Source organism: Garra rufa, chromosome 1, assembly GCF_049309525.1.
Source record: "Garra rufa chromosome 1, GarRuf1.0, whole genome shotgun sequence".
Lineage (NCBI taxonomy): Eukaryota > Metazoa > Chordata > Actinopteri > Cypriniformes > Cyprinidae > Garra > Garra rufa.
Window position 1 is genome coordinate 15,934,022 of NC_133361.1, and position 16,801 is coordinate 15,950,822.

The 16,801-nt window shown below is 37.5% G+C and overlaps 3 protein-coding genes across 3 annotated transcripts in view; all 3 read right to left on the bottom strand.

Annotated features, from left to right (window-relative positions):
• Positions 1–16,801, bottom strand: part of LOC141290255 (interferon-induced very large GTPase 1-like) — a 453,394-nt gene that overhangs the window by 338,279 nt on the left and 98,314 nt on the right. The window lies entirely within an intron of this gene.
• LOC141342107 (uncharacterized) lies at positions 2,999–10,615 on the bottom strand. The gene is made up of 6 exons (XM_073846497.1): positions 10,609–10,615; positions 9,261–9,586; positions 8,884–8,979; positions 3,395–3,628; positions 3,157–3,307; positions 2,999–3,072 (listed from the first exon to the last, which is right to left on the bottom strand). The coding sequence occupies exons 1-6, from the start codon at positions 10,613–10,615 to the stop codon at positions 2,999–3,001; spliced, it is 888 nt and encodes a 295-aa protein (XP_073702598.1).
• On the bottom strand, positions 11,052–14,775 carry LOC141342118 (tripartite motif-containing protein 16-like). The gene is made up of 6 exons (XM_073846508.1): positions 14,185–14,775; positions 13,847–13,942; positions 13,500–13,733; positions 13,272–13,422; positions 12,111–12,170; positions 11,052–11,593 (listed from the first exon to the last, which is right to left on the bottom strand). Exons 1-6 carry the CDS (start codon positions 14,773–14,775, stop codon positions 11,052–11,054), a joined length of 1,674 nt encoding a protein of 557 aa, XP_073702609.1.

Below are 16,801 nucleotides of genomic sequence, written 5' to 3' on the forward strand. Positions count from 1 at the left end.
TTGTGGATGCTAAAATGGCTTGTTATTGTTAGATATCATTTGTTGGTATGTAGCTTTCCTCATAGCCTAGTTATCGCTAGTTATTGCTGGGTGGTGTTTATGCTAATAAAGTTTTCATTTTAGATGCCGTTCTTGGTATGAATGGGCACTTCTGTTTTGAAAACATTGTAGGCCAGAAACATGATTTGATCTGACATGACCGCAGTTTTTATCAGCTCAAATTCAAATCCCGCTTAGCCTCACCAAACTGCGAAAGTTACAGATACGAGTTTGTTCAAAAAACGTCGCCTTTCTGTACTGTATTATTCTGTCATTTTGCCTCTGAATATTTTGTTGCTTTGCATTACCTCTTGTTTGCGGTTGCAGTGAGAAAACAAAGAGGAAGGGTGACAAATAAATGTAGTACCCTCACCGCCTGATGAGGGGAAATAAACAGTTAAGAAAAAACCACAAGAGACGGAGCTGCTGCGTCTTCTTCTGAAGCTGTGTATTAATTGAGCAACATGCAAAAAGTATTTCCTTTTTACAACATCTGACATCACAAATAGCAATCAGTGACAATTAACAGGAATGTAACATTAACTTGTTCATGTTGAATGTTGTTCTGTATAAAAACAGGGAAAATAAAATACAGCTTTCATTCAATTAGTGTTTCTCACATTTTATGAATGGTTATGAAACAAATACTCTTTAAAAACAGTTAAAACACAGATAACGTACAACTTACTGTAGTAACATTTCTTGTCACCCGAATTAACTGATAGCATATTTAATTACTTTAGTCAGAAAAGTATGGCCACGACCGCATCGTCTCCGATTAGCATAACTAGCCGAAATGGTATAACGCTCCAACACTCGGTAACAACTCATACAACACTATAAACAATGACATTCATATCGCAAACTGCTGTTTGCATGTTTAAGACAACTTCAGTGCATGTATGTACACTCCATACCTGATGAGGGGAAATAAACAGTTAAGAAAAAACCACAAGAGACGGAGCTGCTGCGTCTTCTTCTGAAGCTGTGTATTAATTGAGCAGCATGCCCCTCCCCCCACAGGCGAACACTCGCGAACAAGGCAAGCTAATTAAACGATCACTCACAAACTTCAGCATCAATCGTCAAAGACAAGATCTTCCCTTTTACACAATAATAGGTATGTGCAAGAAATATTACATTTAATATGATTTATAATTTTTACCTTACTCCATTCTTTTACTTTCATTTTTATAACCACCACACTAACGTGTCACTTTCTCACGACCCACCTTTTTTTCTCTCCTCACCAATCCTCTTCATCTTATGATGTCCAGAGTGTATCATGACCTGATGGTAAAAAAAGTCACACTTAAAAACGTTTCTATCACAGACTCCTATCTAAAAACAAACACACTTTACAAAGAAACAAAACATTTAACAGTTTGAAACGCAGAAACAATAGATGTTGAATGTTGAACACGAAGACAGCTAGTGTTGTGTGTTTGTGGTTAATGGTTGATGTTGATAGTTAATGTGATTCTCCATCTGCGGTTTCTCTGATAATACACCTGTGTGAACCTGAGGAGAACTACTTCACACATTCACTAAAATCACTTGATTCAAATGCACTGAGACTTCAAACATGATTATGAAAAGACCTGGAGCAATTTAGGCGTGCAAATACAGATATTTGATCTGATGCCGGATGGGATTTCATTGTGCAAATACATTTTAAGAGCATTGTATAAAGTATATGAAACATTTATAGTGTAACAAAAGCAACCAAACACATACCAATCACTGTCTCTGGAAATGCAGATGATGTAAAGCATCAAAGCACTTTCATAAGAATGTCTGAAAACCCCCATACATGATTCTGTTGCGTCATACAGTCAGAATGACTAGCGATATCTGAATGCCCGTTCCGTGACCCGACCTGGCATAACTTCACACCATCTCGCCCTCTGTTGTTTGGACTTTCTGCCGATTGTCGTGTGCACTAGAGTGGGTGTGTATGGAGGTGTGTGAATTGCTCTATGCAAAGATACTCAGGATACTCACAGTTTCACAAAGGGCATTGGGTGATGACATCATCCCTGAGTGAAACACCTCTCAGACTCTCTGTCTGCCATCTAAAAGATGGAAATGTGACGCATAAACAGTCGTGACATTTCCACTTCAGGCTGTTTGCGGCCTTGCTGTGTGGTAATACTGCTTTAAATGACACAAAAACAAGGCATACAATGAAAATTGTTATTTTCTGGAAATTCTAGATATAGAGAAATTGTTCGCCTTTGTTCAAAAAATGTTAAAATAAATGTAAAAAAGTCAAGTAAAAATATAATAAAATATAGCTGCAAGCAGCGATTTCGGGGCCAAGCCCCCGAAGGGCTGAGAGCAGCGCAGAGCAGGAAGAACAAAACCGGCAGAAATTCAATGAACATGAAAACAGCCGGTTCAGAGTTATTGGCAAGAATGAACTAAGAATAAACAGATGTTTAAATAAAAATGAACGCAACACGGATAAAAACATTTATTTGTAATTCAGTAGATGGTGCTGTCCTTAAACATCTGAGGTACCTCCAGAACATTGTGTTGATGATCCCTATGGATTTTTGTGCAGATATGTCAAATGGTTCAAAAGATATTGCAAGTTATGTCAAATTTCAAAATGGCAGACACATGGTTTAGCCCAGGGGTGCCTAACCCTGTTCCTGGAGATCTACCATCCTACAAAGCAGATGAGAATCTGATGGAGAAAATGTTTATTCATGACCTTCAATGATCAACGTAACATTTTAACAGGGTCTAAATGTCTGCATCTATAAATGGCAAAATTATTCATGAAACCTAAAATCATTTTAACCTATGAAGCAGATTTCTGTTGTCACTGATGTGCACAGATGCAACCAATTACTGTAATAATTACATTCATTATTGATTTTTTTATTTTCTAAACAGACACAAATTTCTTTCTCAAAATCATTTAATCAATTTAGTGTAGAACTGTGTGTTTTCATAGTAACTCACGTCGTAGGAACTCTTCTCTGGTCTGATATTCAGGAGCGCCAATGACATGGACAGTTTTTACTGTGGATATTAAAACACAAGCATTTTAATTCTCATGTTAAGAGAAATTACATATTAATATTTAACAAATAAATCATTATGTACCTATTCTAGATATGTTTTCTATAGTCTCTGTGCAGAACTGCAGCAATTTGTCTCTCAGTTGAGAGACAGACTCAACTATGTTGTCAAAAGAGAGCTGAGAACTGGCAGTGAAGCCATCTGTAGATTCAGAGAAAATGAAAGGAGGCCAACTCTACAGACACAAAGAGAAAAAACACAAGTTCTGTTTTTCAAAACCTTGTTCTCTGCCCTGTTCTGCTTCTGGAAAGAACCCTGTTACCTGGAGAAAATTAACATGATCCTGTGTTTCTGAAAACTGCTTCAGCTCATTGTCTCTCCTCTTCAGTTCACTGATACTCTGTTTCAGTTCCTCCAGTTGTTCTTCAGCTCGACTCACTGCAGCTCTTTCCTGATCTCTGATCAGCTGCTTCACCTCAGAGTGACGTTTCTTAATGAAGCGGATGATTTCAGTGAAGATCCTCTCACTGTCCTCCACTGCTGTCTGTGCAAAATGCTGTTATAGACTGTTTCAACGGCAACAACATAAACAAACGTTACTGCGCATGAACGCTTTTGTGGCCCAAACTTAACTTCCGGTAGACATCCAAATAGAATCAATAACAACAGCTAAGTCCTTCTAGAGTAGATTATTTTTTTAATAACGAGCGAAATATGTTGGCTGCGTAAATTAGACTGATTTATTAAAAATGCAAACATATTACTTCCCAGTAGGAGGTGCTTTAAGCACGAGAAACGAGGTTTCCCCGGTAATGGCTATAGACAAAGCAGCTCTTAATTTAAAAACGCTGCCTTATGCAGGATGAAATGAAAAGGACATTTTCTAAAGACAGTCTTTCAATTCAATCAACTTTATTCAAGACACATCAAGGTCCATATAGACAAAACAATACAAAAATAAAAGAAAAATTAAAATTACAGTACAAAACATTTAAAAGATGTGAGAATCAAAATTTTTAAAACACATACAAGCTTTGGGTCCAATATTTCCAAAAGCAAGATGAGTACCTTGTGTCACTCTTTGACACATCAATTAGAGACACAACAATCATGTTCTTAGACCCCATCAATCTGCACATGAATCTATACATAAAATTTCTCAGAACAGCCTTAAAAGTAGGCACATTGTTAGTCACAAACATTTCACTGGCACTACTCCACCTGGGAATTTTAAGCACAACTCTTAAAGCATCATTATAAGCCACTTGAAGTTTTTTCATTTTTGCAATGCTAACATTACACCACAGTTGAGCAGTATACAGTGGGGTACAGTACGTTTTGAAGAGTGATATTTTAACATCTGTAGTACACATATGAAATTTGCGTGCCAGCATGTTTGCCTGCCCATACAGTTTACCACACTGACGCTGCACATCATCATCATCACTGAGGTCATCTCTTATCACATGTCCCAGGTATTTAACTTTCTTCACAACTACTAGTGTTTCACCTCCCAGTGAGAAAGAAGGATAGACAATATTCATATCCTCCTTAGTTCTCACAAATTAGTACCACACTTTTCATTGGATTGAATCTAATATCATGCATTACTCCATACTGAGAGCAAATTCTAAGAAGTTGCTGCAGCCCAGCACTGGAGGGAGACAAAACCACCAAATCATCAGCATAAAGCATGTGGTTAATGAGGTTATCGCCCACCAAACATCCAGTTCTACATTGCTTTAGTTCTTTGGATAAATCATCCATGTATAGATTAAATAGCAGTGGAGAAAGAATTCCACCCTGCCGCACTCCATTGGAGACATAGAAGGGTGTGGACATACTCATCCCCCACCTAACTTTCATAGTTTGGTGAGAGTACCAGAACTGCAATATCCTAATTAGAAAAAAGGGGACCCCACGCTCCTGTAGTTTACAAAATAGTTTCCCATGATTTATGCGGTCAAAGGCCTTTGACGCATCCAGGAAACACATAAACACTGTACTATTGCGTGATCTATACCTGTACATACATTCTTTAAGTGCATAAATACATAGATCAGTTCCAAGCTTGTTCTTAAAACCAAACTGATTATCTGTTGATGCTGTATATTCTGCAAGCCTATCCATAAGGATCCTTTCTAGAACCTTGGAAAGTATACTTGCAAGAGCAATAGGTCTATAGTTATCTATACTCGTTAACTTACCCGTCTTATTTTTAACTACAGGAACCAACACGACAGATAACATAGATTCAGGAAGTATGCCATGTTTCAATAACCCAGAAAAACATAAAGCAAGTAACACTGAAAAACATTGGCAAGCGTATTTCAGATGTTCTGCTGTTATTCTGTCCTGCCCACAGGTTTTATTCATTTTAAGTTTCTCAATAGCACAACATATTTCATTTGGCCATATGACCACCCCATCACTGTGGGGTATTTCACCTATGTTAAACACATCACTCTTCACACAATTAAAAATGTTTTCATAGTGTCTCCTCCATAGCTCTACAATGTTATCAGGTTCAGAAATGCCATCAATACTAGAAGGAAGTGGCATCTTGCTGTTATTTACTACCTTCACTTCCTTCCAGAACTCATAAACATTATTAGTTTGTAACTTTTTTGCCATTGAGTTTGCCCTCATAGCCTGCTCATTTCTTTTTATATAACGTACAGCATATTTGAATCTAGCATTAGCCCGCATCTTATCCTCACACACTTGGCCATACCTAGGTTTGCCTGCTAAAACCCATCTTCTAAACGCATCTTTGGCCTCCATATGAACATCATGGACATAGTCATTCCACCCTGGTTTCACAATGTGTTGTTTCACCACCTTTCTCCTTAAAGGTTCACTTCCATCAACTAAACAATTCACAATTTTATCATACATTGCATGTAAATCATTTTTGTGACTTGCATTTTTACAGTTGACATCCACACACATAATTGCATCCATGGGTAACTCAATATTTCTCAAATGCACATCAGTCAATAACTTGTAATATTGCAAGTCATCTTCTGTGAGCCTTGCCCAATCCAGCATCTCATTTAATTTATGGCTGTCATTACTTGCAAGATCTGGTAGACCCTTAACATTTATGAGCATAGAGACAGGGATGTGATCAGCTGTGGTGAGATCACATAAGATCTCAACCTTCTCTATACATTCATGTGCATCAGTTGTAGATATACAATGGTCTAGCCATGATGTAGTATGCCAGGCTTCGCTCACATGTGTATAGCTATCAGCTGGCAATAACTCCTTAGTGGACAAAAAAACCTTATTATCTTCACAGAATCGTGTTAAATATTGTCCGAAAAGTGAGTTAGTATCCGAAATATCAGCATTCAGATCCCCCAAGACAAATATGGATGTATAATCACTCTCTCCTATATAAGACCCTAAAAAAGCAAGCTTATTCAAATACTCATCTTCATTTTTAAGACATTCCTATGGCATATATACATTTAAAATTATAAAAACATTCTTATCGTACACCACCTTGATTCCCATACACCAGTCCACATCTAACTTGATCACAGTGACAAATGGATCAAGTTTCTTGTGCCAGAATATGGCCACACCTCCTGGGATCCTCCCACGCAGAATTCTGGTGTTTAGATCAGTCGTGGATTCCCCTGCTCCGTAAAACTTATCATGTACATTGTTCAGCTTGTCCATATCTTGCAAAGCTAAAAAGGTCTCTTGCAAACACACCACATCTGCATTCTCAAACAGTTTGTCAATAACAATGCGTTGAGCTCTTGCTCCATCACCCTGACCAAGCTGCAGACCACGGGAGTTATAAAACACAACTCTCATCATAGTTTATCATTGTTTATCAAGCATGGGAGACCCTTGGCTCATGTGCATTTATCCCTTTGCCAGGTGGTGCTTTAACACCTGCCCCTACCACGGCCTTAGGCAAGCGATTCTCATAGAAGCGCCTCACATATGCACCTTCTGGCCACAGCTGCGGCATATACATCTCGCCCACTTCCTTGCACTCAGCTGTAACTTTGAAGGAGCTATAGCGAGTATACTCAGTGACAAACTTCTGACAAGTCACATCTCTAGAGAGTTGCTCTTTTAGATAATTAGCCAGAGTCTCTGCTTCTAGGTCAGGTGCAAGCTTTGTCACAAACACACTCACCAGCTTAGTTGTCACTGCATGTATGTTCCCCACTGCACCGGTTCCAACAACACTATATGTCTTCTTCTCTCTAGGAAGAATCATACCTGTCTTGTTCTGTTCAGCAGTCGATCGTTTTCTAGGACGTTGCTTGTGCTTGCCATGCTTTAATACCTGGCTCCAAGCAGGGGACTTCTTCACCTTACTCCCTCCGCCATCTGTCTCCTCAGTGACTGCCAACGCCGAGGATCCGGGTGCAAGCTCCCTGTGATTTTGTCCGTAGGGCTGGCCCTCCTCACTAGCCATGATTGCAACTGCATTCCCCTTGTTAGCACTGGGTTGCTCAATCACAGCCATGGTTGTGGCTGCATTCCCCTTGCTGGCACATGGTTGCTCAATCACAGTCAGGCGTTTGTTAATATCTGTTGTTATTCCACAAAGGTTCTCACATGCAGTCAATTGCTCACTCACAGTCTTTCTTATGGAGGCCATCTCTGCATTTAGATGTTCAATCTTACTAACCAGGCAAGAGACATCAAGGCTATTAAAAGTCACTGGTGGTAAATCATCTAAATGATAAGACACAAAGCGAGGGATATTCTCACCAGCCTCATTCAGAAGTTTCAAGCAACTCTTAACATTGTTGACATCTTTCTGTTGTCCTTTGTGGGCTACACAACGCAGCCCCGTGCTAGCACACAGTTCAAACAGGACCTTCTTGGAGCTTTCGATCCACTCTGATCCAAAGTGATTTACAGCCATCAGGACAATGTCCTCCTGAGGCACCGTCTTCAATTTAACAGCAAGGAAGCTTAACAGTTCATCTTCCACAATAATTTTTCCATCAATAGTGGTGTAGATCTCAGGTTTTATCCTCTGTTTGAAGACACGTCGTGCTCCATTGTCATCAGCGGCAGCCATCTTAGCGGCAGCCATCTTGTCATTAGATTCCAATGAAGATCTTTCTTCAGAAATACAGTGATATAAAAACACCCACGCCTGGGTTTGATTTTTAAACGTGTATTACGTTTATTCAATGAAGTCTATTAACAGATTATTAATTCCAATTTCTAATCAGTCGGTTTTTATATCGTGGCAGGTCGCCACAAATAAATAAATGTTTGGGAAACACATACCACAGCACAATAACCTGAGACCAACTTCATTACTCATTATTAGCTGCGTTTGTAGCCCGCGACACGAACCAGACAGATAAACAAACACAGACCGGAAGTTAACTTAGGTCCAGGCGCGTGCGCCCGATGAAACCGTCTATAGGACACATGTTACAATCACACCGTGGCTTCAGTGGGACTAAAAAAGCTCCAGCACTTGCTGTAAGAATAACCAATCTGATACGATATGTGACAAATCAAGCTGCTTACTGTTTATATGTATATAGCATAGCAAGTTTTTCTTCAATTTATTCTGTTCTCAATGTGCATTTTGCTAAATATTCATTATGTATATTACTCTGTATTTTCAGTTTTTCTAGAGAAACCACACAAACGGTTCACACCCATATTTCAACCCTCTTTGACCAAGCTTCTTAACGGACACCTTTTGACAGGTTTTACACCTTACCAGCTATTTACTGAAATGAGACTGCTATTAAAAACAAACAATTTTTTTCACTGAAAGACATAGTCTCAAACATTTCTTCTCCCGACCTTATGAGACTCCACAGCCTCTCTCAGCTCCTGAAGATCTTTCTCTTTTTGCTGGATTATTTCCTGGAATTTTCTTTGTTTCTCCTCCAAATGTCTCTGCAGAGACCAAAACTTTAAATTATCAATAAACATAAATAAATCATCAAAACCATTCAAAAGTTTGGGCACAGTACAATTGTTTACTGTTTCACAAACAAAGTCTCTTAAGCTCGACTACCGATTACAATCGGTACTGTGAAATATTATTAGCTTTTAAAATTAACTGTTTTCTGTCAAAACATGGCATCAGTTTCTCTAATTAAGGGAAAAATCACATCTCAAATTAAGAGAAAAACAACATTAACTTTATCTCATAGTTCCAGTGAGCGTTGCTTTACCTGTTTCTCTGTTCTTGCTGCTCCAGTTGATACAGTGTCATGATTTTTGTGTTCATCCACCAAACACAGCATACAGATACATCGCTGGTCAGTACGGCAGTAAATCTCTAGTATTTTATCATGTTGAGGGCAGATCATCTCCTGCAGGCGTCCAGTAGCATCCGTCAGATTGTGTTTTTTACCTCTGAAGAGATTCTCATGCTGTTTGAGGTGACTTTGACAGTAAGAGCTTCGACAATCCAGACAGGATTTCACTGCTTTCCGTTTAATTAAAGTGCAGGAGTCACAATTTACAGTCACAATAAACAGGTTTTTTTTTTTACTTACTTTTGTTGTTCATTTCAGTTTGTTTTTATGACTACACTGCAGGGGCGGTTTCTATGGCAAGCCATTTTAGCCTAAAATATACTAAGCGTTAGTCTTCGTAATTGCATTTTTACTAGTAACAATTAAATTACAGAGCTCTATAATTAACTTCCTACTAGTAACAATGCCAATTTAAGAGCTCTCTAATATGCTACTAAAGACAAGCTGACAAAACAAGCAACTAGAGTTCAGAGTAGACTTATTTTCTGTTCTAAAAACTTTAGCAAGTATTCTGTTTTTACTTTTGCTTTGTCGGATTCAGCAATTGCTTGAAGTATCTCACCTGTCTGAAGAAAACACCACAATCAGCGCCTTCTTTGCCTTTGGTTTCTGGGAGTATTTATAGTGTGTTTGACTTTGTCAATAGAGGAATCAGACACTTTCTGCTTTCCGCAAAGTCACCTGATCTTATACATCAAATAGTTAATAAAAGGAAAACCGAAAGCTTGTGCTTCCTTTCAACTTGCTGATACCTCGTATTTCATTTTATTACAGCTGGTGTTTTTCCATAATGTGCATTATCATCTTTTGTTTTAACATTTTAACATTTTAAAAGCATACATGTGAAAAATACTTTTTTTTAATTCTAATGGGGAGTTTAAAGTATTGATGATACAGTAGCAGGAGCGTTGGGCTTCCTAAAGGGCTCGGAAACAGGCGAATAGTGTGGTTGAGATGTTAGAGATGTCTTTTAAGGCGAGACACTGCTGGTGAATAGGTAAAAAGAAAATACTTATTGTTATCACCTTACTTACCCAGTTAATTGATTACATTGATAATTGCAATCTTTTTTTTGTATTACAAGTTTTCTAAAATGTTAGATTTATATATGCAAATCAAGGCATTATTTAATGAAACATGCGCTCATTTGCATACATTTGTAGTACAAAAATCTAAACACTGGATGAAGTCAGTTTCAGAATTCTTGTTTAATTTTTTTGACATTAGAGTCAAATGTTTTTTACAGAGGATTTGTTTTTACATCTCATTTCATCACTCTAGAATTCAGAAAATACTTTGAACAGACAGAAAACAATGCATTTTTTACCATTATGGGGGAAATAAAATGTTGTATAAAATCAAGCAACTTATATGAACAAATCCCTCTGTAAAAACCCTCAGGATATAGACAGAAATAAAAATGTAGTTTGTTGTGTGTAAGTGTAACTGAAGTGGTGATTTAGGGCTCAGTATAGGAGGGAAAAAAAACAGCCTTTAAAAATATGTATTGTAATTATGTAATATTGACACCAATAGATAATGTGCTATAAAAGAAACTCTTAACAGTGTCTTTTGGGTGTTTTCTTTCCACTAGTCTGAAGAAAAAAAAAAAAAAAAAAAAAAAAAAACTTTATGAAACACCAAAAAGCCCAAAATCTCAAACTTGACAGATATATTTGAAAAAAAAAAAAACTGATTTATGATTTAATTAGTCAGACGACACACTTTCACAGTTGAGTTATTATCTAGTCCAAACATGGCATAGAGCGGCTGAGTGAATGTGGTCTGGACTCTGTGGATGAGACTCATTCTGTCTGAGACGCTGTAGAAGGACAAAATCCCTGCGCTGTGATCCACATACACTCCTATTCTACTGGACACACGAGTTACAGGAAGGACAGTTTCAAAGTTACTGTGCCAGAATGAGCAATAGTCTGGAGAGCAGAACAATTTCCAGGACTGATTGTTACACCCAGCTAAAATCTCATTACTTTTTCCCTTCCTACTGATGCTCTTATATGTCACTGATATATCTACTCCTAACCTCCCAGCACCGCTCCACTCCACCTCCCAGTAACAGCGTCCAGTCACACTCTCTCTACACAACGCTTGCCCCCAATAATCAAATCTGTCTGGATGATCAGGATAATGCTGACGTGTGTCAGTGACAGTCACCACTGTGTTTCCCTCAGACAGATGGAGCCAGGAAAAAACTGAATTTGGATCCACAGTCAACAGATGGGAATCTGATGGAGAAAAATGCAAGGTTTTAGAATGATAATGATAAACTAGGACTTTTTTTATGTCTCTCCAAGTAGTAAAATTATCAATGAATCCTCAATCCATATGAATATGAGGCAGAATTAAATTTAAAGCTGCAGCTAATCTATGCTAAATATTGGGTAAATAACTGGTACAAACAAATTATTTAATAGGAAACCGTATTTTACCTCCTTTACGTCCTATGAACACAGTAGAGTGTTACTGTCATTTATTGTTCCTGTAAGCTAAAGGCGAAACCGTCTTCATTAAGTGCTAATGTGATAAAATAACTTTTACTTGTGTTACAAATATCACATATATATGTATACATTATATATATACACATATATACATACATACATACATACATATATACATATATATATATATATATATATATATATATATATATATATATACAGTAAGAAGTTTGCACTTATATTTCACTTATATTTTATATTTTAACTTGCTCACTAAAGGTGTGTTTTTATAGTAACTCACATTGTAGGAACTCCTTTCTGGTCTGATATTCAGGAGCCAGAATGACCTGGATGGTTTTCACTATGAACACGGAGAGAAAAAAAAAAAAAAGAAAAAAAAGATTTTAACCTGCTGTTTAGGGGTGTGACGAGACAATTGTCTCACAAGACAAGACAAGACATGAGACTGGGTTCACGAGAACGAGACGAGACATGATTTTTAAACTTTGTTAAAGAAATCGTTAATGACGAAATATATAGGGAACATTTTTATTTTATTCAACTGAAAAACAAAATGCAGAAAAATGTAGGTGCATTTTGCTATGAACTTGTACTTTAGGAAATTAAACTTCTATTTAAATGAATTATATGCAGTAATAAACATGTAAACTAAAGCTGCATGATTCTGGATAAATTGAAAAACTATTTTCTTTTATAAACTGGAGATCACAATTCTGAAGAAATGAGGATTAGAAATCTAAACAAAATTACATAATTCACTAGATGTTCTGACAGAATGTTCATTGCTTAAGTCTATATTTGAACAAAATATAAAAAAAAAAAAATGAAGGAGTCAGTGTCTCAATTAATAAAGACTATATAGTTTCACTATTCAATAATAAATACTTTTTTAAACGTGCAGGTGTCGCCACCTCCTGGCGGAAGGGGATAAGCGTTACAGTACATGTTACTTTCGTTTTGATCGCTATTGTAGACAATAAGTGTTTATACCCAAACTATAAGCTTTTATCCCAGTACTTATGTTATTTAAATGTCTGTAACAAAGAAATAATGATGATTATGTGGTTAAAAAGACTGTTTGTTTTGCTCTTTCTGAATCAGCAGCAGCAAGAATGCAGATTTGAATGTCTTTAATAGCTGTTTCACATCGTAAGCGTCAGTGGAGAGTATGAAACAGTTGTAGTAGACACCGCTGAATCGTTGTCATTCAGGAATAAGATCGAGTGGGTGTTTGAATAGAGATCGTGATATCATGCAGCTCTAATGTAAACACTGCAAAATGTTTTGCGATGATATCGTCACGTTCTCACGACACCTGTCAGATCTCGTGGGACACATCGGATCTTGCGAGATCACGTGCCACAAGATCTCATCACATCCCTACTGCTGTTCATATTCAATCAATGGTGCTTAAATCCTTTCTCAGGACAAATTGATTTACCTCTTCCATACAGGTTTTCTATAGTCTCTCTGGATAACTTCTGCAGGTTGTCTCTGAGTTGAGAGACGGATTTCACTACATCATCAAAAGATAGTTGAGAACTGACAGTGAAGGCATCTGTAGATCCAGAGAGAGAGATGGACGACAAACTCTAAAGACACAAAGACAAAAACAAACACACTGTTATTACAGAAACTTAAAATTCTCAGTTGAGAAGCTTTCTGTTACCTGGAGGAAATAAACATGATCCTGTCTTTTTGAAAGCTGTTCAAGCTCAGCATCTTTCCTCTTCAGCTCATCGATCTCCTGCTTCAGTCGGTCCAGTTGTTCTTCAGCTCGACTCACTGCAGCTCTTTCCTGATCTCTGATCAGCTGCTTCACCTCAGAGCGACGTTTCTCAATAGAGCGGATGAGTTCAGAGAAGATCCTCTCACTGTCCTCCACTGCTGTCTGTGCAGAGCGCTGTTATAGGACACACATTGCAATTACACAGTGGCCTTAGTGGGACTAAAAGAACCCCAGCACTGGAGAAAAGTCCAAACTGAGACTCAAACTTTATTTTTTTCCAAATTCACCTTATGAGATGCCACAGCCTCTCTCATTTGCTCAAGATCTTTCTCTTTCTGCTGGATTGTTTGCTGAAATGTCCTTTGCTTCCCCTCCAAACATCTCTGCAGAAAACAAACATGAAATAAATCAACACTGTTTTTTGTGTACTGCTTTTCAAACAAAGTCTCTTAAGCTCATTTAAACAGTAATATTGAGAAATGTTAATACCATTTAAAAATAACAGTTTTCTGTCAAACAATTAATGACATCAGTTTCTCTGATTGAGAGAAATATCACATAACAAATCTAGAGAAAAGCAACATTAGCTATCAATTATTAGTTCCAGTATGGAGCAGTACTTTACCTGTTTCTCTTTCCGTTCTGCTGCAGCTGATACAGTGTCATGATTTTTGTGTTCATCCACCAAACACATCATGCAGATGCACTGCTGGTCGGTACGGCAGTAAATTTCCAGCATTTTAATATGTTGAGGGCAGATCATCTCCTGCAGGCGTCCAGTGGCGTCCATCAGATTGTGCTGTTTACCTCTGAAGAGATTCTCATGCTGTTCAAAATGAGTTTGACAGAAAGAGCTTCGACACTCCAGACACGATTTCACTGCTTTCTGTTTAATTCCAGCGCAGGAGTCGCACAGAACATCTCCAGATCCAGTGTGAACAGAAGCAGGAGGAGCAGCTTGAAGTCTTATCTTCTTGAGCTTCTCCACCATTTCAGCAAACACCACGTTTTTGCCTAAAACAGGTCTTGGGCTGAAGGTCTGTCTGCACTGAGGACAGCTGTAGATTCTCTTCCAATCCTCCTCGTCCCAGCATCCCGAGATGCAGTTCATACAGTAACTGTGTCCACAGGGAATCGTCACTGGATCCTTCAGGAGATCCTGACACACTGAACAGCTGAACTGATCCTCAGCCCATGAGATGCTGGAATCTGCCATTTCACTGAACACACAAACAGAGAGTCGATGCACACTGCATGTACTATCCCTGACTGATTACATACTTACGAAACAGGTTTTTCTGTAGGGAGTGACTGACTGTAACTAGTTCATTTCAGTGTTTTTAATGACTACACTGTTTAGATGACAAAAACATTTAAAATGGTAAAATACGCTGTATAAGATTTATCTCATTGCATACTGATTTATTCACATTTTATTAACAGTATCACCAACTGTGCAACAAAACAAATCACATTGCATCACAATATCATAACTATGAGACTGCAGCAAACATGAGAGAGTCTCACTGTTGTCCAGTATATTGTCTCAAAACAGGTCTTAAAACAGAATATTCATTAAAAAAATCAACAATTAGTAACTCATACAGAAAGTTTAAAATGCTATAAATAAATACAGCAGCTGAGTGACAAAACTAACACCATAATTACGTATTATTACATAATATTATTAATTGTGATTGTAAGATTAATATTTTCCTAAACAAATAAGCACTGTGTAGAAAAAAAAAAGTTAATGGAGTCGTACAACCACTGAACTTTCTTAAGGAATGTGGTTGGACGGAAATGAGGTGAAGAAATTATGTTCAAAATGTTTTAGTAAGAGGTACTGTAACCTCCTATAAACATAACGCGGTAATACAGTGCTAGAGTACTATCCTATAGGACTACATCTATCCTATAAGATTTAATCAAAAATAATTTTTCAAATGTTTTTGTTAAAAAGTTGAACCAAACCAACCAAAATTAAAAAAAGAACATCACTGAAAATGAAAATTATTTTAATGAGGGAAAGAACTATAATCCCAAGTATTGTGAACGACAATCAAAATAAAACTAACAGATGACCATATGCATAAGCTATCCCTCTCAACTTCTAAATAAACAACTCTGCGAGCAATGCAGCTTTGAATAACTAAAAAATAACTTAATAGCCTGCTGAAGACAAGCCAACAAAACACGCATCTACGGTTCAGAGCAGCCTATTTACATTTTCTGTTCTAATAACTAATAGCAGGTCTTATGTGTTTACTTTCGCTTTGTGTGATTCAGCAATCAATTGTCTGATCTCACCTGTCTGAAGAAATCACCACAATCAGCGCCTTCCGTAACTTTGGTTTCTGCGAGTGTTTGTAGAGCGTTATGTTTGACTCTTCAGTTGATTTATCTGCCGATAGACCTGAAGCTGTTTGCGGACTTTCCTAGAACTGCTGATTGTTAAACAGAGGCGTGGAATACGTAGAGTCACCTGATTTACACATCAAGTCGTTCATAAAAGGAAAATCAAAATACTTCCTTTTAACTTGCTAACTCGTATTTCATTTTATTACAGCTTTTTATAATGTGCATTATCATTATTTGTTTAACATTTTAAATGCGTATACGTGAAAAAAAAAGAGAAAAAGAACAGCATGAACTGAACAGAATGTTGTCTCTGAGCGGAATCTGCGCTTGTCAGTCACATCATTAAGAATGTGAACAGTTCAGGTAATGACAAAGCAGAAAAATCACAAAACACAGAAAAAATATATGAAGATAAATAGTCTATGATCTTGATGTTTGCATGTAAATAATACTACATTAGATGTAGCCTTAAAGGTGCCATAGAATGGAAAACTGTATTTACCTTGGCATAGTTGAATAATAACAGTTCAGTACATGGACATGGCATACCGTGGGTCTCAAACACTATAATTTCTTCCTTCTTATATAAATCTAGTGTTTACAAACGACCACTGAAAAATAGGCTAATCCTAACATAACAGCGACTATTGAGTAGTCATTAATAGTTACGCCCCCAATATTTGCATCGCCCAATAATCAGAAGTTCTGCAGCTAGACTATTGTGAAAAAAACAAAAACAAAGCGAGGACAATAGCGAAAATGGCAGATCACGGGAATAAATGTTATGTTCCAGGTTGTGCAGGGGATGGGTTGGTGTCTGTACTCAGAAAGGCAAGGAAAACAAATAACGAGTTAGCGCTAGCCTGCAAAACTGCTTTTCT

Excerpts from the sequence above, each read along its gene's own strand:
- LOC141342107 (XM_073846497.1), bottom strand. Across the intron at positions 8,980-9,260 it reads CAGCAAGAACAGAGAAACAG|AGACATTTGGAGGAGAAACA; the intron begins GTAAAGCAACGC and ends TGGTCTCTGCAG. Across the intron at positions 3,073-3,156 it reads AGAAAACATATCTAGAATAG|TAAAAACTGTCCATGTCATT; the intron begins GTACATAATGAT and ends TAATATCCACAG.
- LOC141342118 (XM_073846508.1), bottom strand. The coding sequence starts at position 14,775 with ATGGCAGATTCCAGCATCTCATGGGCTGAGGATCAGTTCAGCTGTTCA. Across the intron at positions 13,734-13,846 it reads AGGCTGTGGCATCTCATAAG|CGCTCTGCACAGACAGCAGT; the intron begins GTGAATTTGGAA and ends GTCCTATAACAG. Across the intron at positions 12,171-13,271 it reads AGAAAACCTGTATGGAAGAG|TGAAAACCATCCAGGTCATT; the intron begins GTAAATCAATTT and ends CCGTGTTCATAG.